The sequence below is a fragment of the Dermacentor variabilis genome, chromosome 1 (assembly GCF_050947875.1).
Source record: "Dermacentor variabilis isolate Ectoservices chromosome 1, ASM5094787v1, whole genome shotgun sequence".
Classification (NCBI taxonomy): Eukaryota; Metazoa; Arthropoda; class Arachnida; order Ixodida; family Ixodidae; genus Dermacentor; species Dermacentor variabilis.
Genome location: NC_134568.1, coordinates 230,531,573 through 230,555,763, shown reverse-complemented (window position 1 = coordinate 230,555,763; position 24,191 = coordinate 230,531,573). Strand labels below are relative to the sequence as shown.

The 24,191-nt window shown below is 40.4% G+C and overlaps 1 protein-coding gene across 1 annotated transcript in view; it reads left to right on the top strand.

The window, feature by feature from the left end:
* IntS8 (integrator complex subunit 8) overlaps positions 1 to 24,191 on the top strand; it is a 121,914-nt gene that overhangs the window by 76,070 nt on the left and 21,653 nt on the right. The window contains exons 13-22 of the mRNA XM_075670665.1: positions 130 to 263; positions 3,355 to 3,462; positions 4,267 to 4,486; positions 5,546 to 5,664; positions 9,854 to 9,938; positions 10,345 to 10,450; positions 16,326 to 16,359; positions 18,878 to 18,937; positions 22,178 to 22,239; positions 23,618 to 23,736. Of these exons, the coding sequence (XP_075526780.1) occupies positions 130 to 263; positions 3,355 to 3,462; positions 4,267 to 4,486; positions 5,546 to 5,664; positions 9,854 to 9,938; positions 10,345 to 10,450; positions 16,326 to 16,359; positions 18,878 to 18,937; positions 22,178 to 22,239; positions 23,618 to 23,736 (1,047 nt within the window). The remainder of the gene's footprint in view (positions 1 to 129; positions 264 to 3,354; positions 3,463 to 4,266; positions 4,487 to 5,545; positions 5,665 to 9,853; positions 9,939 to 10,344; positions 10,451 to 16,325; positions 16,360 to 18,877; positions 18,938 to 22,177; positions 22,240 to 23,617; positions 23,737 to 24,191) is intronic.

Sequence of the window (24,191 nt, the reverse complement as noted above, 5' to 3'; positions counted from 1 at the left end):
GGCAACAGAGGTGCAAACAGTATACATACTATAAGCAGTGAACCTTCTGAGTTGCTAAGATAATTCTTGTTCCTTCTCTTGAAGTTTGCAGAGTGAAAAGTGCAACTGAACTCATTTTTCTTTGAACAGAAAACACAGCCACAAATATAGGAAGCATGCAGAGTGGACTTGCGGCTTCACATGACCCAGAAGAGATTCTCTCTTACATCAAATTGCTCCAGGGTGTTTCACCTCCCGTTCGGTTGACATCACTAAGCTCACATGTATGTTCCTACTTTATCTCTTTGTGATTTCTGTTGAATGTATTTTCTCCTTGGGAAAGTACTTAGTGCACCTGTCACTGCTTTTGTCATAACTTTTTCAAGTTTATTGATTGTGTTGAAATAAGTTAACTTGCTAAAGTATTAGCAAATGCATTTTCCTTCTTTCTGATCATTAAAACCTCTCTTGCTCTTCAATTCAAGTATTTTTGCAGAAGTTTGTGCCAACAATAACTTCAGTTTAATGAAACGATCATCAGAACCTTGCAATGAGTAATTGTGGAGATGGTGCATTTTATGTGAGTGTGTTTTCTCGAATGTTGCTGACGAAATGACACCTTAAATAAAGCTTTTGCTGCAGTAGCCTATGGAATGAAAAAAAAAAAGAAAGAAGTGGGAAAATAGTTTCTTGGTAAGTCACAGCATCTATCCATGCACGACCTGGGAAAAAAAAATTCAATGTACCCAACACATCTGCATTTCTTGTGAAGGGTGCCGAGGATGTGTCTGTGTTCAGGTTGAAAGGTGTGGAGGATACTCCCCCATATAGCCAATTTATTGCTTACCTGGATTCCTGGCTGAGTGGCAAAGTAGAGAGTAATTTTGAATTTTTGTGGAAATCATGTTTAGTAAACCTTTATGCTCAGTTGTGCATTTGCTGATAAATGCTATCTAACCCAGAAGCAGCAGACGGACTCTGTGGGTGCACTCTTTGTCAAATCAGCAGCGTTATTGCCATGTCATCACCTGCACTATGTACAATTCAATTTTATTTATGCTGGGGAATTCTTTTCTCACGTGTCAACAGAAACAGGTAGGCAGACAATGGCAGCTGCTGCTGCAGCATTTGTTTGATTACTCTACATATGTCTCTTTATGGTAGTCACGGTCAATTCATATTGTGTGCGACACAACCTCCAATTGAAAACACTTTTTTAATTTCGGGCTTGAGAAAAACAAGGGAAATCGATCCTTGAATCAAAGGTGCGATAAATTTTGCTCACATTGCTCACCTAGATTCCAGGCAGAATGGTGAAATTGCAAGGATATTAAGCTTTTTCATAGATCCCATGCTCCAAAAGTTTTTGTGGTTGACCATACGTCCATGGTTTGTGGGTACCCAAGCTGAACTTATTGCGCATTGGCAGAAAGTTGGACATGGTTTTGTCTAGATCCCTGCTGTGGTAATAATGTGGGCCATCACATTTGTTGACGTGAGGTTCAATGAGGAAAGACACAAAGGTGATAATGAGACGGGCTGCACAGTTGGATATACGATTAACAACACTGCACTCTTGCACAGCCACAAACAAGATTCCTTAGCACAAATTAGGACTGTCTTCTAATGTGCGAAATCCTACGACGTGGCACACTGCAATGTTCCCGTCACTTGCCCACTAACACACGAGGTCTGGGTGTCGTGGCATACAGCCCAACTGAGTTCACTCATGTGTGGTTGCAATCTTCGTTGGCACACCGTATGTGATGGCGATGGCTTGGGTTGGGTAGGCGATAGCGGTGACACGGTAACAAGATGCTGCGTTGGTGGCTCGGGATCCTTGGTAGTGTTGGAACTCCGAGAGCACTGGTACTCGTTTGCTTTAAAAGTTTACATAGTGAATTTAACAATTCTTAGTAGTTAGGATGAAAAGTTGGCACAACCATTTTTTCAGCACTAGCATTCAATGGCTTATAAAATAACCCGTTCGTGCATCTGACAGCAGATGCCACACAACTTGCACCTTGCCTATGCTTTAGTCTTGTTCCCACTTGGCTCTTTGCATCCACACTTATCACGCCATGCCACACGCCAAAATGGCGACGTCGCTCGTGTACTTGAGTTGGCTACTGGTGCGGCTAGTAGCGGCTGTGATACTGATTTTTCTAGATGGTGCTAGCTATGCACCATATTTATCAATTTCAATTAAAACTGGCACATTTTTTAAGATCCTCGAATCTAAGCCGACCCTGGAGTTTGGTATATGATTATTCAAAAAAGAACTATCGGCCTAGATTCGAGTAAATACAATATGCTATATTCACTATGTATGTCACAATCCTCCCTCAATGCACTTTTTTTTTTTCTCTGTCTTTCTCGTTTTTAGAAAAAATGTTTGAAACTGCTTGTGGCTCTAGTGTTTGATACGAAATTGAAGCCACTGTATCATTGTATTTACTGAGCTGCCTACTAGTGGTGTAGCCAAGAATTTTTTTGAGGGATGCCACACTTGGCAGGCAGATGTTGTTTCTCATTGTTTTATGCCAGGCATCCCTGATACACAGTAATATGGCAGTGGAAGCGAGCCTGTTGTGCCCGCTGCCCCGTCTAGCATAGAGCTACATGTGATGACATCAAGCCAAGCATGTATTACCCTGTGTGCTGCCTCTTCCTATGCTTTGTGGCCCTTTGTCAAAGTCCTGAATAAGTGGACGTGGTGGCATCAGTGCACTTTCACATTATATTTGCTGTTTCTAATCGCTGCATTAGCTGGCATGAGGATGACGCGGTGCATGGACGTGGCCTGATGAATTGGTTTTAAAGCACACATATTTGCCTGCACATATGCAAGCTATTTGTAGCAGCTTGTGCAGCAAGTGAAGTTTGTGCTGGGATTTTCAAGCAGTGTTGTGATGACAGTTATGAAGCAAATGACTAGAGTATTGTGGATGCACAACTCGACATTGTGCCCCATGTTGCAGATTTCACTAACATCAATGCAGACAAATGTTCGAGACTTATGCACTTAAAAACCTTTTAATGGATTCAGGGGCAGTAGGAGTCACAACTTGTAATCAGTGTTTTCTTCTTCTTCTTTCTTTTTTTGCAACTAGAAAGCAATCTAGAAGTGTGCTTGTAGTCTCTGTGGGTTTGATTTGTGATGCAGGAGCAGTGGTGGATGAAATCCAATGTTTTTGAATGAAATCACAGCTATATTGAAATCCTGATTGATTTCTATTAGTACTGAGCAGAAGCTGTATCCTGAACCAAATTTTCAGTGCATAAAATAAGTAGGATGTGTACCACAGAACAGGATCTGTTATCCAAATGACAGAGAGCAGTGTCTCAACTTAAAAATGCAATTTTCTTTCACAGTGGCAGCTAACTCAAAACCTGCGGGAGTTTCATCGGGGCCTTCCACAGCAGTGGCAAGACCACATGTTTGTCCATCTGGCAAAAGCCCTTGAGTTGCGCTCCCTCAAGGTGATCAATAAAATCTTTGGTTCTACATCTGCTCTAGTTATTTCTTTTGAAGAAAGGAAAAAAAATTATATTCAGTTCTTTATTAACTTTTTACTAAGCTTATGGTATCATTTAGCATGCATGTTTGCCTGCTGGAAAAAAAAAATTCAATAAGCTCAATAAGACCACAATAAGCTCGAATAACAGATGTAAACTCGCCCATGACTGGGTTGTACCAACCTTCTGCTAACGTAAGTCTGCATGATAGAGCCATAACCTAAAATATCCAATCCTTATAACTAATATAGCAGCTATTTTTAAGAAATGGGTGGAACAAGGGCCTAGCTATGCAAAATAATATAAGCTTAAAGCCGTGAGGAAACTAACTAGGGCTTCTTTAATCGGTATACTTGCATGACTCTGGTGATCTTTTTACATTTAGTAAACATTGGTCTATAGCATTTTACTTATGGAGAGCTGAAACAGAAGAAACCAGAGCCTTCCATGGCTCTGCTGGAGTTAAGAGCATTGGAAGCATCAAGTACAGTGTGGTGGAACCTAGCTTGGTGAAACTTTGCCCAGCATAGTATGCAAATGAGTATGCACAAGGAGCAAAGAGAGCAGATTGGCTGGACACTGTCTCATCATAAAAAGTGATATAGGCCAGATAACTTATGAAGCCCAGCTCTAGTGCAGAAATAAAGCACTAACCATGAACTGCAAAATTTTTTTTTTACTAGCTCCTATCCTGTTGAGTCATATGCCATTCAGTGCAGTTGCAGTCTGCATAGGATGCCATCACCTGTCTTCCTCCTCCTGCTGCAGTTGTTTGCTCCGTCGCTGTTGCTGTTCCATGCGGTGGAGGCAGAACTGCGTCTTCCACAGTGGCGCCGCCTGGCAGCACTTTTGGTGGCTGAGATGCGCTACACAGAGGCCCTGCAGGCAGCTGAGTCACTGCCCTTACCAGCCAATGCCCGCATGCCCACTGATCTTATTCAACTGGCTCGCACCTCCTTACTTGCATTCTATGCTGAGGCTGACAAAGGTGACCACTTTGTGCCATTACTGCTTTGTAGCTACATTTTGTGTAGCTGTAGCCTATATGTCGGTACGCTGTGCAACTTGTGGAGAGGCTACAAACCTATGTCAAATGAATATGCAAACGTCTGGTCAATGACTTTGACCCTGTGTACCTATGTACTGCATCTGAGGCCACGCAGTACGTAGATATTGTATGGCGCACACCAAGTTGTCCACTTGTTTTCTTACGCTGGTACAATAGGCATCCTTCTCAAGCTTTGCCTTACTCTTTAATATGTCATCTTAAACATCTGAATTGAAGATGGAAATTCTTTTTAATTTCTTCTGTCCTCCTTCTTTTGGCCTTGTCTCTGCACCTCAGTATGTAGATGAACATACACTGGCAAACATCTCTGCTTTTCAATAAAGCACTGTTTTCTATTATTTGCTGACCAAAGTCTTAGTGTTCTTGTGTTGCTGTACCATAGAACATCTTCGGGCATATTTCTGCATATATTTCCAATACCTTGTTAAAACATTGATATTTAATTTACCTTTTTGTATACCATGTAGTTACTTGTTGTAGCAAGATGTAGTAGAACACATGTGTTTGGGTGTTTCTGTGTATGCATGAGTGTATGTGTGTGTGTGTTTTAAGGCTGAAACAGGAGGCAGGGTTCTTCACAATCAAACTAACTTCAATCTTCACCTCAAACTAACTTCTTCACAACAGAAGAAGTTAGTCGCTCCTTTTGTCAAGGACTAGGGGGTGTGAGATGGCACCACTTAGCTGCTTGACGTGTGGATCCTCTGTGTCTGCCCTGTGCTTTCCCTGTGAATTTTATTTATTGTTACTTTGAATGCTTTAGTACTGGCAAGGGTCTCTTGATATTTTCTGTGCTGTCATTTGCATAATTGCAGGATTATACATTTTCTTGCAAAGCATGGATGATTGTAGCTGGCCATGAAATTTTTGTGTAAAGTTTGTTAAGGCAGTTATGTCTTTTATATATTAGTATTGTCTTTGCACTTTTTCCAACCATCGTAGCCTGTTTTACCAACTATTGTTATTTCTTATAATCAGATTATCGACCATGTCAAGAGATGGCTGAACTGTGCTGCACACTGCTTATAAACTTGGCTGAGTGGGATGTCTTCTCTGAGATTGAGAAACAGCAGAGAGGATCAGTAGGTGTATTTGAGGTGAGCTCATAATAGTCTCATCTGAGTAACATTCCACTCAATGTTTGGTCAGTAGGGTATGTAGAGGAGAAAGAATGCTTGAAAAACCCTGCAACATTCTTTTACAGAAGTTTTGTAACATTTTTGTTATGAATTGGCATCACCGTATGAGTGTCCTTGAGCAAGAAGTATTTGAATGCATTACATACGAATGACATTATTGGCAATCAAACGTTACCCTTCAACTCTTCTGAAGTGCTCTTGCTACTTCCTGGTTTGCTTGTTGGAGGCCATGGAGGGGAGCGCCATCGCCTCCAGTGCTCTGCTCACACTACATTCCTGTGACATGGTATTTCTTCTGTATTTGATGTATGACGTTAGGGCCGCTATTTAGGGTCTTAGTGGCTCTTAATAGCATGCTTAACTCGAAGGTTCTCGCTTGGCTTACTCGCTGGAGTAATTCAAGCAACTAAGCCATATGTACCCGGCAACAAGGCTCGTTGTTCAAGTTGGCTCAAGTATATTTTGTGTGCTCCCGCATCAAGCTGTAATGCAGAATCGCCACTAAAATGAGCTGACTGCAGTGCCATAACACACATGTTAGCAAGTAGAGGAAGTAGCTTTTAGCGGAGCATATTGCAGTTTTGAAATGCCACCTATCTAACACCACATTTCATAGATTTCCTGTTTTAGCTGAAGGGACAACTGCATAGTACAGTTAAACCTCGATATAACAAAGTAAGTAAAATTGGCAGTTTGCTTCGTTATATTGAAATTTCGTTGTACCGAAATGCGACCTTTTATGCAAATAAGTACAGTCACCGATTTATTTTTCTTAGACGGAAAGGGGCCGCAGAATTTTCTGAATTACTGGCCAATTGAAAAAAGCAACTTTGTATGACAAAACAATTCATTTTAATAAATTTGGGAGTCAGTGACGAATGATAACGGTTTCATGCCACATATGTCAAAAATATCTTCACATGATGTCGTCCCAGTCGTCGCCCGTATTGGGACAACGCAATCGGCAAAAGCGCCACAGCGAGGAACCTGTGCTTCGCCTGCGTCTCGCTCCAACGGGTCACTGAAACTTGAGATTATGCAACTTCCAATACTAAACGTGCAGGTAGACAGCTTACGCGGTGCCACACCGTCTTGGCACGCTCACTCTTTACACATGCAACAGCGGCTGCCTATGCCATCAGCCGCGCTTACAAGCATGCGCAGCCACGGCCGAGACCTGCGCCAGAAATCGAGACGCACGCCACAACTTACCCCCTATCCCCTCGCTCGCGCTTGATTGCGTTAACGCAGCTCGCTCCCCTCTCCCTCCTTCCCTTTGCTCACGTGGGAGGGCATCATTCGTGAAATCACCATCTTTCGTGTCTCAACCTCACACACTTTCACTCACACCTAAAGCACACAGTGTGCGATAGGATCGTATCACACTTGGACTTTATGTGGAACACGATGGGGCTCCACTTCGGTGGTCGCTCATTTGCAAGCAGCCACTTCTAATTCAATCATTTGACCGTTTGCATCCGCGGAAGTTTCCATTTATTGTCTCGGCATGCCTTTGTGGCGGCAGTGAAATTTTGTTATGTTGAAATTGCATACAAACACACTTCGTTATATTGGGGTTCTAGCACATGGTGTTATATGGACAAGAGGTTATGAAAAGTTAAATACTTCGTTATATTAAGGTTTAACTGTATTACATGGCTGGGCTCTCAATTGCAGGAGTGCTTGCATTCCTCGCTGCTCTGCTCGCTACTGGCTCTAATACTCGTGCCTCAGTGTGTGCATCAACAATTACTAATGCAAGTGCACATATCTTGTCATTCCATTTTTGTTAAAGCCCCAGCAGCTGTCCAGTGGACTCTAAGGATACTTGCTAGAGTTCAGCATGTTGCAACACTTGATGTAAAATGTAATATCAATTTCTTCTCCCTTGCAACCAGTGACTTCACTAGTGCATCAAAATTTCGCATTCATCCTGATCACTGTGACTGTTGAAGGGTGTTCCATTCAGCTTGTGTGTGAAGTGCAACAAAAACACAGCATTTATGCTGCACATTTCAAAACACAGACCTAGAATAGTTAATGATTACACTTGAGCCTGCATTCAAATAATTCTCCACACCTGTGGAGAATTCATAAACACAGATGTGCAACAAAGCGTGCAACTGCAATTTCAGAGAGGCAGTCAACAAAACTGTAGCGATGAGACAATCTAGCACAGTGAAGGAGGTGTTACAGCATTGGTAGACAAGTCACGGATTGGGGACTGAATTTTTGTTGTGCTTTTCGAAGTAGTGGTTTTTCATCTTCTTTTATAAAGGAAAAGGTGATATGAAGAATGACAGGATCGCAAATTATTTTCTTGCTTTTGCAAAAGCAAAAAATTTCTACTTACTTAATTAGCAGCCTGCCCAAAAATCCTTGCACTCTATTTCTTCTTCAGATACATTGAAAGATGGCTAAGATTCGAAAAGACTGCAGCGAAACATAAGCTAATTTTAAAGCTTTTCTATTTGTTCCTTGGTTTGCGCAAGTAATACTTGTTTTAGGTGTTCATGAGAGCATTGTCTTGTTTCTAGTATGGTTTGTTTATAACACCTTTTGAACATACGCTCAAAATGTGGTGCAGGGACTCTTTAAGTTATATAGATGAAGACATCTCAGTGTCTTCATACACATTAATATAATGTGTATAAAGACACTGAGATGTCTCACTACTTCTAAAAGCCCTATACTTTAAGCACTGTTTATGCAGACCAAGGCTTGGTTGAAGTGTGCAGTCTTTGTAAGTTGCTCTCATGGAACAAGCAACCGTTGCACGGAATTCCTGAGAAATTCTAGTTTTCGAAATTCTAGCCACAGAATTTTGATAAGGATATATTTTGTAGAGTAATTTTCGCTTGCTTGACTTGCTGCTTTAAATATTCAAGGCATGTTTTGCTGTATGAAAGGAGCTGCACAGGGCATTGTGTTGCCTGTTCACATCACTAGTCACAGCCATATCACTAATTTCTAGTATTCATCATCTTTGTTAGAATTAAAATGTTTGAATCCAAAAATATAGTGATTTTGTAAACGTTAATGTGCCAATGAGTAGACATGAAAAGTTGTTGCACTGAATCAATAGTGTTATAATTGAAAAAGAACCAGTATTGAAGAACAATGAAAAGAAATTTGTTTTAATGGAGTTTGTTTGTTTGTTTATTTATTTATTTATTTATTTTAGTAAAGCTTTTGACTGCCTAAACCTTGATACCATATTTTTTTCACGTATAAGCAGCACAAGAAAATTTAAGAAAATTAGCAGTCAAGTCAGGGGCGGGTTATATGTGAATTTCGCCTTGAAGTGTGCCATTGATGTGAAGATATCGTCAAAGTACATGGCATGAAATCGTATCATTCATCGTCAACTCCCAAATTTATCAAAATTAATTGTTTTCTCATTCAAATTTGCTTTCCTTGATTGCCCGATAATTTTAAAATTCTGCAGCCCCTTTTCATGTAAGACAAATCAATCAGCGGCTGTACTTATCTGCATAAAAGGTCGAATTTCACTACAACGAAATTTCCATAAGCCGAAACAAATTGCTGATTTTACCTACTTCATTATATCAAGGTTTAACTTATTTCTAGAACTGGCATTTCTCTTTATGGTTGTATTCCTTCAAACTTGCTATAGAATATAGTAACATGGCTTTAAGTATTGTGTAATGCTTTCATATTTACTCTCCAGTGTTGCTAGGATATCTTCGTGTTGACTTTTATGTGTTAACTATATTTTTGGATCATTTAGCTGTAGAGGCTTGCCATGCGTCTATGTATAAATTTCTCTGCCTTTATTTTTCTCTTTCTCTCTCCCATTTATTTAGTACTGTGTTGAATGTGTGCTACATTTCTGTGTCTTCATTAATTTGGCACTTTATATATGTTGGCTAGAGTTCTCTATACACTTCTTTTACTTAAAAATGCCAGTTTGCTGCTGCCTTATGGAAGTTATGGGCCTAGTCAAGCTGTTAAACAAAGCCTTTAGCCCATGGTAATTTCCAGGAAGCTTTCTTGAAATAAACTCAAATTGAATTGAACTAAACATGAATCGTTCCTGTTGAAATTTTAGTCTGCACTGCAATCAAGTTCTAAGCTCACATTTTTGTTAGTCATGCAAGTGCTAACTCAGTGCATTGCTTTGCAGTTGTCAAAGGCGCTGGCAGCAGTCTGCAAAGACGTCTACTTAAATAAGTTTACCCGTTCTATTGCCCAAGAGCTCTGGGATCTATGTAAGTGCTCTTGATAATTATCCGTTTCTCTCACCTTCCTGTTTAATTTTTCTCACCTTACCAGGTAGTGTGAAAAGAAAATGCAGCTGATAGGAAACACAAAAATATATAGGAATGGTTGAGTGCTTTTGGCTAAAAACTAAAAACTGTAGAGCTCTGGTGTACTACTTTGTACATCAGGGTCCTTATGTGTATTGATGGACTAATAAACATAGTTTACCATATAGCATCTGTCTGACTTTTTGTGAACTTATTTAAAATGGAACAAATATTTGCTATTCTATTTGATGTTTTAAGGCCAGTTCGTTTGTAAATGTTTATATTCAATACAAGGAAGAGAATTCACTATTTCAGCGTGTTTGTCAATAGTTTAAAATCATCATGTCTTCCCATCTCCATTACGCAGTACTATCAATGCTGTTAGCACCAGAAAGCCAACAGCAAAAAAGGACTGCTACAGCCGCTGTCAAAGATGGTGCCCAGCAGGACACAGCCACACCTATACTAAGCAGGTGAGACCTTGTCTGGCCAAATAGTAACCTAAGAGCATCAGATTACATATTTTATAGGGTATCTTACATTAGGTGTCCATAACACAGAATAACGTCTGCACGACAAGCATGTTTGCTGAGCATTACTGTCTAATGCACTTACAGCTCATGAGCAACCATGATATCACTGCATTTGCGATGTGCCATATTATAAAATGAGCTGTTTGTTACAATGCGGCTGCACAGTCTCATCCATTATAATAAGGCTGTCTGGCTGCTATGGGCAGCCAACTTAAAAGAAACATGCAACAAATGTTTTCACTCTAATACCAGTCCTTTGCCTTATTGGGTTGCTCCAAAGAGCTGTTTCATTGAAACACCTCAATTATTGGCAGTGAAGGCTGCATTTGACAGCTGAAGGTAAATTTTTTACACAAATTATAATGTTGTATTGTTGCCTGCGTAGCATCACAAGTAAAAAAAAAAACGGAAAGCCACTACACTTAGCAAGCAGCCACTACCCTTGGCTGGCAGATGCGTAAGATCCCAGGAACAACAAAAACAGCCATGGCTTTGCCACCGGTAAAGCAGGTGGAGTTGATGCTCTTCTGCACTTTTACCGTTAAACCTCGTTATAACGAACTTCAATGTAATGAAATTCTGAATATAGCATAGTCTGTAATTTTTTATAACTTCTTGTTTATAAAACACCATGTAATTTGAACCTCAATATAAAAAAGTCTGTTTATACATGATTTCAGTATAATGAAATACCACTACCACCGCGAAGGAATACCGAGACAATAAATGCAAACTGCTGTGGTTGCAGATTGTGAAATGGTTGAATTACATGCAGTAATTCAAAAACGCACAACGTTTCTCAAAACGCACAACGCGTGACATAGAGTGACCACCAAAGTGGAATAGCGCCTTCACCGGTAGTATTGGATTCAATCTTTCATGGCCTCAGAAATCTCGTGGCGTGCACTGCCTGATTTGTTGGTCATAATTGGTGAGTGTGGGGTCAGTGTAGCGTGTTGCACATTAGTATCGAAGTATTCTGATTCGCATATTCATCGGATGTGCATACACTGAGTGTGTGTTGCATTGACGGTTGATTTGTTGTTTGTAGTATAGCCAATTAGCCCTGCCTCATGTGGAAATAAGTCATAAAAATGAGTAGCGGCATAGCACTGAACACCAAAGCCTCAGGGTGTCTATAAAGTCCAAGTGTGATCGGTATCCCTGCGAGAGTTTGCTGAGAAAGATGGTGGCTTAATGCGCACTGTCTTCCCCCATGCGCAGGGAAGAAGGGAGCACACAGTATCGGGAGTAACAGTGGGCAGCGGTACTGCTGATACCTGAGCAGTCCACTGATAAGGCTGTCCTACATGTTGTGGATGACTATCAGCCACATTGGCGGAGTGGACATAAGAGCTTCGCGAGTTTCGCTTTAAACCACCGATTTGAAGATATCGTCGACATGGCATGAAAGGGTATCTTTGGTCGCGAACTCTCGTATAAAGAAAATGCCTTACCTTTTTTTTCTGTCTGAAATTTGTTGCGTGTAGCTGTGGTGTGCTACACAGCGTAGATACTGCGGCTTGTTGAGGACAACCGCGTTTGGCCCATCATAGCTGCCAAAATTGGAAGTAGTGGCATCTACATGAACATTCAAAATCAACTTTGAACTGGGCGACACGGTGAAGTTCAGTAGGCAGAGCATTGTGGGCATGCCCCGCTCCGCTGTAGCCTTCACAGTGCAAGTCATTGAAGAAGGAGTGAAATCACCGTGAAGGGGATGTTTGATTGCCAATAACTCTGCTTCTGCTGAACACATTGAAGTACATTTTTTGGCTAGGTATTTCCGAAATAGCCTATTGTAACTTCAAATGCATGTCTCGACTTCAATAAAAAGTTGTTCAGGAGCCCTTTAAAAGAAAGTTGCTGTGTACTTGATGCAAAGAGGTCCTGCACTGCCTGTGCACCGCACTCCCAATGATGACTGTAAGTTAATGCAATATGGCAACATGTTCTTTATCACAACTCATAAACTACGCAAGCTCCCTGAGGATATTTCAGAGATTTGCGTGAACTTGCAGTCACCAAGTGTGAGCATGATGTATTGTAGCAAGATAGCCATGAGAAAAGATAAAGGAAACACACAGATGAAGTGCTACACTTTCAACTAACGCTTATTGGAAGAAATCAAACAGTTATGTATGCAAAGAATTCTGGGTATGCACATAGACGAACAATGAGAAATGTAAGAGAAATGGGACTCACAACACTGGCATGTGGCATCTGTAAAGGTAGTTTCATCTTGGCACAGGGATAGCTGAAGTCTGACTTACACACGTGTCGTGGTTAGAATGAATGAAGTATGCTTTTGTGATCTCTCTTGTACCGTGTCAAGGTGGCAATAGAAAACACATTTGTTTTCAGAGAGTGGCTGACATCCACGAGTGGTGCAATGCTTCTTTAGTTTTAAACATGGGGAGGAAAAACAACGCAATGAATAGCTGTGTTTGCCCAGCGACTCATTGACACAGTGCCCTGTTTGGGCAATGTAGCATCGACTGCACATCAGGGTATCTTATATACTATGCCTGCAGACATCAAATTTTTTTTATATGCTTTGTCTGACAGCCTTTCTTTCTTTCCGTCTTGCGACTATATTGGACTGCAGGGCAAATTCTTTGCACTTCATGCTCTGCAGAAAAAGAATCCTTACATTGTAGATTTCTTAATATGGCAATACCTATGTCTCTTTGAAACGCTTGCACCTTTGTGGCTACGGTACCTTTGGTACACCATGCTTAAAGTGCATCGGGACTCTTTCACAGGTGGACAAAATGACTGCCTAGAAAACCAGCTTCCTTGGTATTGCAGTGCCAAGATGAAACTGTATTTATAAATGCCATATGATAATGTTATGAGTCTTATCTTTTTTGTTCATCCTGTATCTACATACTCGCCATTCTTTGCTTACATAAGTGTTTGATTTCTTCAAATCAACATTATTTCTGTATAGTGCTTTGTCTGTGTGTTTCCATAATCTTGTGTCACGTTTATTGCGGTTCATTACATCATATTCAGTCAATAGCAGCCCGCTCAAGTTTCTGTTCTGCTAAGCTGCACCAATTCCAAGCCCTTATCTATGTCACAGTGTAGTGCTTACGTTCACGCAAACCTTGCACTTCATGAAGAACCTTTCTGTCCGTGCACATTTCCCATGAACACATCATAATCGTTTCTCAACCACTCTGATGTTCTTTCATTGTGTGCCTGTTCCACATTACCACAGGTCTTGGTATGCTTGACTGTTCTTCTTCCTTTCATTTCTTCCTTTCTTTTCTTCTTTCCTCCCTTTGTTTCATTTCTGTGTTCTCCATCAGCTCTTTACAGCCGCCTGCATGAAGGCTTCGAAGCATGCGCTCAGTAAGTCCCACTCACATTGCTGCATGACTGAATCGCAGCTTGTGAAAGAGGCTTTACAATGCCTGTATGTTCACCATAACGGATAGGCAAGGCTCACACTTACAGAGGCTTACTGTACGTTTTCATCGTGCCATCACTGTTATGGGTGTTTTGATAGCCACATGTTACAACTGGGTTCGACCATAGCGATAAAGTGATAGAAAAGTAAGTGAAATGCCCATCTGTGAAATTTCTGAAATTGCTATGATTGGATGGAAAAGTGCCTGCGTAATGGTGTTATGATACAAGTTAAAAACTTGCAACTTCGTCCAAAGTATCAAGCAGTGATAGTAGGGAGTTTAGTAATATAGGGCACTCAAGCATCTTTGCCACCAAAGTCCCATGTCCTATTTGCATTCTTTTGTTTGTGTCCCCTAATTTTTGGTATGCGAAACCTAAAACTGCCTAGTGATAGTCCAGTAATAAGCATCATAAGACTCACAGTGATTCATGCAATATCACTTGCACTAAACCACACAGTGGCATGCAGACAATTTGTACTTAGCTATCAGCTTGAAGTTGTCCTTTGTATGTAGCTGGCCCATCAGATATGAAGGCACTTGTCCAGTTGCCTGAAATAGAATTTCCTTTTGCTGAGTAGTGTTGATATTTGTTTTATCAATAATACAGTCAGCAGCCCAGGCTGCGTGAAAGCCTTCAGGTGATCCTGAACTCATACCCTAAAGGCATTCACAATTTCACTTCAAATGCTAAATCATGAGCACAGAGCTATTGTGCAGCAGCGTACTTCATGCAGGCTATCTTGCACAGCCATTATTGTTATTCGAGTCTTCTTTACTATTTCATGTCAAAGTATTTCCTAGGGAAATGGGGGAAATACAAAGGATTTGCAGAATTGACAAGGGATTTCTTCGGTGTGTGCATTTTAGCCTATTGCTACTAATACAAAACACTAAAAGCAACCATGATAGTCCTATCGTCACAGTTTTTAGGACCGAATGGTGCCAGTGCCGTAAATGCAGCTCAGTAGGCTCTAATTGCTATTGCTGTAAGGTTCCCAAGCATACAGAATTAAACTATATTTCTTCACTGGGACATGTACCCATTTATCATAGCCCACTATGCAGATTTCGGGCAAGAGTCCTTACATCACTGCTTCTAAACCTTTATACATTAAATACACCACTTGAACCTCTTACAGGTCATTCAGGAAGTCCTTTGAGCACATTTTCTTTTTTAATAGTGCAGAATCATATAAAGTATAGAGTATTCTGGAGTTTTGCTTGCCAAAACCATACATATTACGAGTCAAGCTGAGGCCATAATAACTTAGCACATAATTGAGCTGCCAAGATTGCATTTTAGGTGCTTTATTTGTCATTAGTAGTGTAGAATTATTGAGAGAGGAGATTAGTTGAAGTCTGTCAAAAGCCATAAGTCCCATTGAGCATCGATTCTGCTTTTTATTATTCATTTTATTATTTCCTTTCATCTGAGTCACTGTATAGAATGTGGCTTTACGGGCAAAGGTTGTGGCAAAGGCCTCATCGTGTGTTTTTCTCACATTTTGTGGTCAATGTCAGTTGCATTGACATGTGACATTGTATGCTGCGGTTTGGGGAAACAATGCGATACCAAAAAGAAAACTTTCCTATACCTCAAGTATCATTGGCAAAATGCCAGGGAAAAGACAAAGTGGCCACCCACATGCTGTGTGTGACTGCGGTTCTGCCAGCTTGTGTGCACAGTAGTAACAACCAGTAGCGTGCATCCCACAAATGCAATGCAATCAGTTGAGATGTTCAAGCACAATATAGGTAAAGTTTATCAATTGTTTCAGAAATTAGAGAAAACTCTGATGAGTGTGTTATTGGGTGTTATTAGCCTTCCAGTAATTTCCCGTGATTCATTTTTTTTTTAAATTTCGAAAACTAACATTCGTTGTTTAAAAAAGTTTAAAATAGAGCAAATAGAGCACTGATTTATTGGCTATGGCCTTCTGCTCCTGAGGATGAGGCCATGGATTTAACTTCCAGCCACTGTGACCATATTTTTGTATTGCGCATAGGGTGCACATTAAAGAACTCACGTTGGTTGATATTAAACCAGAGCCCCCACTACAGCATCTCTTATAGCCTGTGAGTTGTTTTGAGATGTTAAACCTCATAATTTCTAAATACTAGAAGAATAAACCTGCTTGCATAAGACTGATTTCATCAGATAGCACTGTTAGTTCATACTTGTGAAATGCGTTTGTTTTCTAACTGATGTAGTACGGTGCAAAGTTATCATGAAGGTAGGCAGGGAGTGATCAATATGTTGTTTGTTATCCTCACCTTTTCTCCCAGTGACGATATCTTTATGGCAATAAATAAAATGGAAATAGTATTTTTCTCAGAGTGGCAGACATGTGAAGGCTGGCATACTGAATATTTTCTGGCTTTTTCTTTCCCAGGCATACATTCCATTCTTTTCTTCAGCAACTAAAGGTGAGTCAATTCATCCATGACTTTTATGACTTTTATAATCAAGAGTACTGGCTCCGAAACTGGGGAATGTATTTTTTTTCCCAGTTTACAAACATGTCACTGCCTACCGCATGCTTACAGACAGGGGTGGCCTGTGCGAAAAGGAGCCTTTGATTTGCATTCAAGGTCTTTAACTGACTGTTTTATGCTTTAATTTTTTTTTAATTATGAAAGCGCATATTCAACATGAGAACTAGTACTATTTGCGCAAGCAGGTGTCTGCCATTGAGATTTGAACTCGCAGATTTTCAGTAATTGTTGTTTGAATACAGATTAGGCATTCTGTATTATGTTGGACCACCCTGTGGCTACTGGCACTTCTTTGTGGTGCAAGCCACTCCAGTAATAGCTTTTGTTCTTATTAGTGGGTCTGCTACACCTGTTGCTGTCCTCTATTGATGGATTGTGGCACACTGCACTTACTTCTTTTCCTTTTTTTACTACCATGTATTGCTTGACACTTGGTATGCCACCTCCTTGTTTGTGTTTTGTGAGGTCACAGGCTAATCCATACAAAAACTGGCTAGCTGGTTCTATAAATTGACACACACAGCATTTCACCACTTCATAGCAAAAGAAGGGGGTGCCCTGGCATGCTGGTCACAAAACTCCAATGTTTATGCACTGCAATTGCAAATGGAACACTTGGTTTACTGATGTGGTCAAAGGTGAACGCAATGCCCTTTTTCACAACTATGTATGCACTTCAGTTTAGTACATAAAGATATCACATTTTCACTGCAACACAATACAACTGGTCCAGAAAGCCAGTTTCCTGGGCTAACAATTAGGTGGTGTTCCATGGTGTGTGACATGGGTTTCAATGTCTGAAAACAGTTTCAACTTGCTGAAATTGTAGATTAAAATTGTAATTCGTTCGTAACTGATTTGAATAGCTGTGGCAACAAAGGACTTAAAAATGAAGTCACACTATCAATATTATTAATCTTGTGCGAATTGGAATTTGGAACCTTGGCTTCTGGAATGATCACAAAAAATGCAAGAAATTAGTTCAGGCTGTTTGGGAGCTGGCGAGAAATTTAACAAATGAAAGAAAGGTGAAGCATGTACAGGCTGCCACACAGTCCCTCTGGAGCTGCCTGGTACTGGAATGTCTGGGTCATGGACTAAGTCATCTTGAAATGCAAGACATTCACAAAGTTTGTGGGTTGCTTCCCACTACATCACTCATTCTCTCTTGCAGACTTTCAAGTATATAAATGTAGTGAAGTGAAGTGACGTTTATTCTTCTTTTCAAGGAAAAGAGGGGACCGGGACAAAAGGCGGTAAGGCCTGACGAGGCCCCGGCACCCATACAGTTGGCAATACCAATATAAATGCAAAAAAAAGAAAAATGTACATAGAAGGCGCGACAAATATGTCAAAACAAAGCTACAATGTGCGCAGTGAAACTTAATTCGGCAAAAAACATGTGCAAGGTAATATGCAAGCATACATAGTTATACACGTACAAATGCAATGCGTACATGGCTGCTGAATTAAGACGCGAAAACATGCAAATACAGCAAACTATTGTTGCTTGTCTGCAAGAAATATAGAAAGAAACGTATTTATGAAGAAACGGTAGATACATTTTCTTACATTGGAATTTCGCCTTCAATCAAACGTCGTTTCATGTTTTTCTTGAACACATTTTTAGATAAAAAGAAATCATCTCTAAAGGGAAATTTGTTGAGGGCGTTGGGTACTTGAAAACTTAACTTTTGTTTACCATAATTCGTGCGTGTACGCGGTACACGTAGTTTTACCTCACGAAGGTTGTATTTTATAGTACTGTCAGCAATAGAGTACAAACTGTTTCTATGAATGTATTGCAACAGCCGTAGATAATACACTTGTTCAGCGTTTAATATGCCATGTTCAACAAACAAGGGTTGTGTACGTAATTTATGTGGTGCGCCGCAATAGCCCTCAATAGCACGCAAGGCTCTTTTTTACAGCAGTAGTAGTTTATGGTAATTTGAAGACGTAGTCGTACCCCATACAAGATTACAATAGGACAGTTTTGAGAAAAACAGTGCGTTATACATGGACACCTTTAACCAAACAGGTAAGAGTTTAGAAATCCTAAAGAGCAGACCAACAATTTTGCTTAGTTCAGAAGCAAGTTTTCTATCAATGCTATCAATGCTCACTATTGGCATCTCGATTTGCATATCTGTTGGCTATGGTGCTTCTACACTGTTCTTTGTGTTCATTGTAACTAAACAGGCATGGAAACCATGTCATTTACAAGTAAAATACCCTTTATTGGCTACTTGCAAGTTTTGTTGAATTATAAAGCATTTACTGAGAAAGGGCTTGATTTAATGCAATCACCATAGGTACAAGCTTGACTCTATAGCTTGCACGCACACACTTGTGCAGGTTACAGTATAAATTTATGATAAGGGATCGGCTGTGTGTGTTGGCATGTTTAATTCCTCACTGCCTTTTTCTTTTCTTGTTTCTAAACAAGGACAACTTGGCTTTGACAATACTGTTGTCATGCTTTGCCAGGATATATAATATCTTAAGGGTAAGTCTTTTCCCTCTGGCATGCTCTACTACCACAACGGATTTCAAGAAAACATAAACTGGACATAGTTTTTCCTAGTTTATAAATTTTTGGCAGAGAACAGCGACCCCCTTAATTATAAACATGCCTTGACTTTAAGCTACTTGTTCACTCTTCATTCTGCTGAGCTAAGGGCAGCACCACCTCTTGAAGTAGCCTCTGCACTTCATTAATGCTCCTAGGCAATTCCTGCATTAAGGAACTCCTTCAGAAATAGCCTTTCAATTCCAGTGCCATTGAGCTTGTGCTGAAAGTGCCTGGTTATGAAATTTTTGTGCAGCAATTGTTAAGGAATGTTCATAAAGCATAGTGACCACCTGCCCTCCACTTTATCAGTTTGAGGAAGACCTTCCAATCACTGCACATTTATGAACATGGGGTGGTGGGGGAAATGTCCCATTTGGAGACTGTGCTTCGCAGGGTATGTTTGTTTTTTCTTCTTTTTTTTTCTCCATTATGTACCAAGCTCTTATATTAGTTCCTGTTTGCTACAATATTAGTCAAACATCAGTATAATGAAATATTGTATATAACGAAGTACATCTAAATGTAAAAGTTGGTATTCTCCTGCTATAATGAAACTGAAGATGCGAGACCCAAAACTGTATCAATAATAGCAAAGTTTTTTTTTTTTTTTTTGGTGCCTGAATATGCATATTGTGCCAGCAGAAATATGAAATATAGTCGCCAACCAATTTTTCAAGTGCCTGATTTTTCAGACCTGCTTGAACCTGTGGCACTGCCATCTACCCCTAGCAGAAATAACCAAAATTTCAGATGTCGCACCATGTTTCAGGCATGAACCATGCGTGCGAAGCAGTAAACTTGGTGACCATCAACAAAGTTGCCGCCATGTTGACTGGCACAAAATCACGACTTTAGTTGCCAACTCCCGGCGAAGCAGCACTGGTTAGGCCTAGCAGCTTATGCAGTGTGGCTGGTGCAGTGGCTGTTGACAAGCCGTCCCAGGAAGCTCGCTGCCAATATGGTCGTACTTGTAGACTTGTCAGCGATCGAGCGTGAGATCTACTATGGCCGCTAGACTGGCGGCCATAGTAGCAGAGTATGGATTCATGTGCTGTCCCCTCCATGTTTGTAATGTCGGTCGGCAGCATACATGTTTTTTGGCCAGTGGCTTAACATGGTTGAACCGCAGTCAGCAAGCCAATGTGCCAATCCCGTGCAATAACACCGAATGCGTGGTCGCGTACTCGCAACAGCGCAGAGCGTGTGTATCTACACTCTAACCTCGTTATAACAAAACAGGATATAACGAAGTAAATTGAAATCCTCTTGAAATCCCCATAGAGATCCATGTATTTAAAACCTCGTTTGAACGAAGTAAAATTGTCCTGCCAATGGATATGACGAGTGATATTCGTCTCCAAAACCAAAAAATACCCAACAGTTGTGCGCCGAGACATCGCTTTCCATGGGGTTTGGCACTCTTTCACCGCAGTGGTTCAAAATTCGTCCCCATGTCGAATACATTGTAGAGCAAGACTGGTCTGTTCGCTTGACAAGTTTGCTTGCCTCCTCGATCACACAGCGGAGCACTGTGTTGTATGCCACGTGCTGCTCAACCACAACAATCCATGTGGAAAGCGGATGCGAAAGACCATCACAGTAGAACAGAAGCTATCTAAAGGTTGTCACGTCGGGTGTTAAGTCGAGTGTTGCACATGCCAAAGATTTTTTTGTTGTTGAAATATTCAAATTTAATTGCATACTTGGCCGTGTAGGGATTCCACGGACCGCAAAGCCGTCATCTTATTTCCATGTTTACAGTTGTGCACCCCATTGGGCACGTATTGCAGTAAATGGCAGTAATGGATATAACCGAAGTAATGGATACAACAAAGCAATGTTGGCTCCCCCTTCAACTTCATTTTAACGAGGTTCATGTATAATTCATTGTTGTTCACATGCCTCATATCGGCATGGTAAGATGTTCTTGGTTCATCAATATCGGCAGGAGACCTTTTGCAGGCCTATCGGAGGTATTCAGCTTGCATTTCTTTCGGATAGACCTGATCGAAATATTTTTTTGATGATATCTGCATGTGGTGCTTATAACAAATATTGGGTATAATGAAGGCATTTTCATGTGTAATGGCGCTTCATTATAAGGAGGTACAACTGTATTATTTCAGCTGTTTCATCTGTGTAATTATATTTTTGGGCTATGCAACACAAACATACATTCTCTTCCAGCCGTCATTTTGCTAACAGCAAAACAATTCATTATTATCCAGTATATATTGTCACAGGCTCTTGTTGGCACTTAAGCAGGCAGCAAAAGTGATGAGTCTTGGAAAACAAAACTGTTAAATTGTGCAAGCTTACACTAATCTGAGCTGCAACTCAAACATGTTGGTGATGCTGATAGGGGCACACACAGTTGATAGTTGTTGGCCGAAGGACATGGCTAAGAGTTGGCTGCCTATCTGTAGGACATTGTTGCAATTTGTGGATCAACCAGTGATCATTGTGGCAATTCAACATTGTGCTCTGTGTAATGTGCACGTATGGTAATGGCAGGTCTCCTGCAGCAGACACTGTGAGACTCCTGGTGTAATCAAAATCTGTTGCTGCAAAAGCATTTTGCTTAGGAACTGGTACTAAATATATTGATAGCTGGCAAAAAGCAAATCATAACACTGATATAGCTGTAAAAGTACAATAACAATGTGCACACGGCACATTGTACTTTTGTGTATGGCTTTTGTTTCTATAAAACCAGATTTTTTTTTCATTTGTGTTAGTTTTATCAATGTTTTCTTTTTCCTTTCTTTTTCATCATAGTACTTGCTTAACCCTACAAAGCTCAAACACCATTCCACACCACATAAAATTAAAACAACTTATTCACCTTTATTTGTGGCCATGTAAAGTACATTCATACCAAGGAAAAAAAAAAATGACATCTTGAGTTGTAAATTAGTATAGTAATTGGTTTGTTGAGCTATCCAGAACTGGAGAAAAACTTCAGGTGAATGTGACAAAAATGCCACTACGGGTTTTGTGTTAAGTTTTGCACACTTTAATAACTAATATATTGAGGTACCAAACTCAGCATGTTAAAGTGATATATTAGACATTGTGGGGTTAAATAACAATGAAGGGTAAACTACAGCAGCACATAACTAGTAGTACCTTGAAGCTTCCAAGTGGTTGTATCAGAGGCCAGTTGTTTTACAGGAGGACAGTGGGTCTGAGGTGTGCCTGGAGTACCCACAGCTGTGGCCGACAGTGATTAGCAGGTAAGCTTACTATGGTCATGATCAGCATAGTTGAAAATCTCAGTATAACATTGGTGACAAATTTACAAGTTTGCGTAGAGGTGAAATGCATAGATGCTCTATATAAAATGTGCAGCTGCTCTCGTAACTTATTTTCGTGCCATAAATATAGCTTTTGATCAGCATAGCTTACTCTGCTAAAATGGAAAATCTATGACAGCATCAATATAGCGTTCCCACCTTGTTGATTGTTGCTTGCAGCAGTGTGGAGAGATGCTAGTGCATAGGAACTTCATTGCGGAAGAGGCGTGCTGTTATACTCGTGGACAACTTTTCTTGACTATGAAGCAAAAGATACAGGGGCAGAGCTTCTGTACTTGTATTCGTACGCAATGTAGTCCAGGCGGGTACGGGACCGCTTTCAGTTTCTATTTTACTGACCTTGCATTCTCCTTTGCTTTAGTGAAAGCACAAATTATGAAGTAAGCGTGAATTTCTGAAGCTAATCAATGTTTATACACAACCGATATGTATCGGGTTGTGAACAGTGAGCAATGGCAGCCTGTGTTGGAGTCCAAAAGTGGAATTATATGCATTATAAGATGCAAAGTGGATAGGATGCAGTTAGGAGTAAGATGCATAACTGATAACGTGTTGGTATGTAAAGGTACATAACGCATTGGTACTGCCGCCACAGCGTGTAAGTCAGCTCGCTCACTCATTTGTGCATGCTGACATTGGTGATTTCCAGATGCATTCGCTTGATTTCTGCATAGACACTGGAAACACTTGTTTTACGTGGTTCAACATTCTTTTATTGCTGAAGTTGGTCATCTGTCTCTCATGGGAGCTGACAAGCAAGACAGCAAGTGTCAAATACTCACCAAAAGACGCAGGCTCCATTTTGCCTTTGAAGAATGTGTAAAACATATGACAGTCTCGCGTGTGCAAAATTTTGAAAGTGCATACTAAAAACACAACCAAATATCAGTAGCTGGCTAGAGTATGTTACGTATCATTTAAAATATATGCTGTAAAAAACAACATTGGGATCTATTTTGCGCGTAAGAAAAAATGTGAACAAAACTGCAGGACTACTTGTATCTGCGATGCAGGAGGCACGATTTGGTGCTGTAGCCTTCACTTCATAGCCAAGAAAGGTTGTCCACTAGTATGTGAATTGCAAGCTTTCAATATAAAAGTAGCATTTCACATACTATGAGCCTGACTATTCTTTAAACTTACAGGCTTGTACATAAAGTTATGCATGTGAACTGAGAAAGGGTCTCGAGAAGTATTTCACTTGTCATTTTTAAGAAACTCTGTTAAGGCTCTCTTTTGACTGCTTATGACCTACAGATTTTAATCATTAAAAATGCTTTCCTTTTGGTGCACGCAGCCCGTCAAACTATTGTCGGTCAACAGCGACTGATGTGTTTCATGCCACACTACAACACTGCCTGGCAACAAACAACTCCCATGCTGGATGGGTTAAAGTTTTGGCTGACTTCTCCTATGGTATGTCCTATGGCCACTAATACACAGCCTTTTTGATATACTTCAAAGGCACAGAAAATGATGCAGCTAAGGCACAAGGCAAATCATGTATCTCAAATTCTGGTGTAATACCTGATTGGTGCTGTGAACATGTTGCCTTTTTCAATTCATATTTTATCACCTGCTGAAAGGATTCACACTGTCAGTACAAGTAGCAGTGCCTTGCTTCCCATTTAGTGGCAAACTCTGAAAATCCAAATATGATAGCTTAAATGTATTGCAGGCATAGATATGAGCAACCAGAAGTCTTTCCTCATTTTGCTTTTACCACAAAAATGAACTAAATGTGCTTCTTCTCACTGCAAATAATTCTTGGCCAATGAATGAGAGAATGTTCTAATACCCCTATGTCCAGTAAGATCTTCAGCTTATTTAGTTGCGAAGTTGATGTTTTTTACTTGTTAGCCCAGATAGTA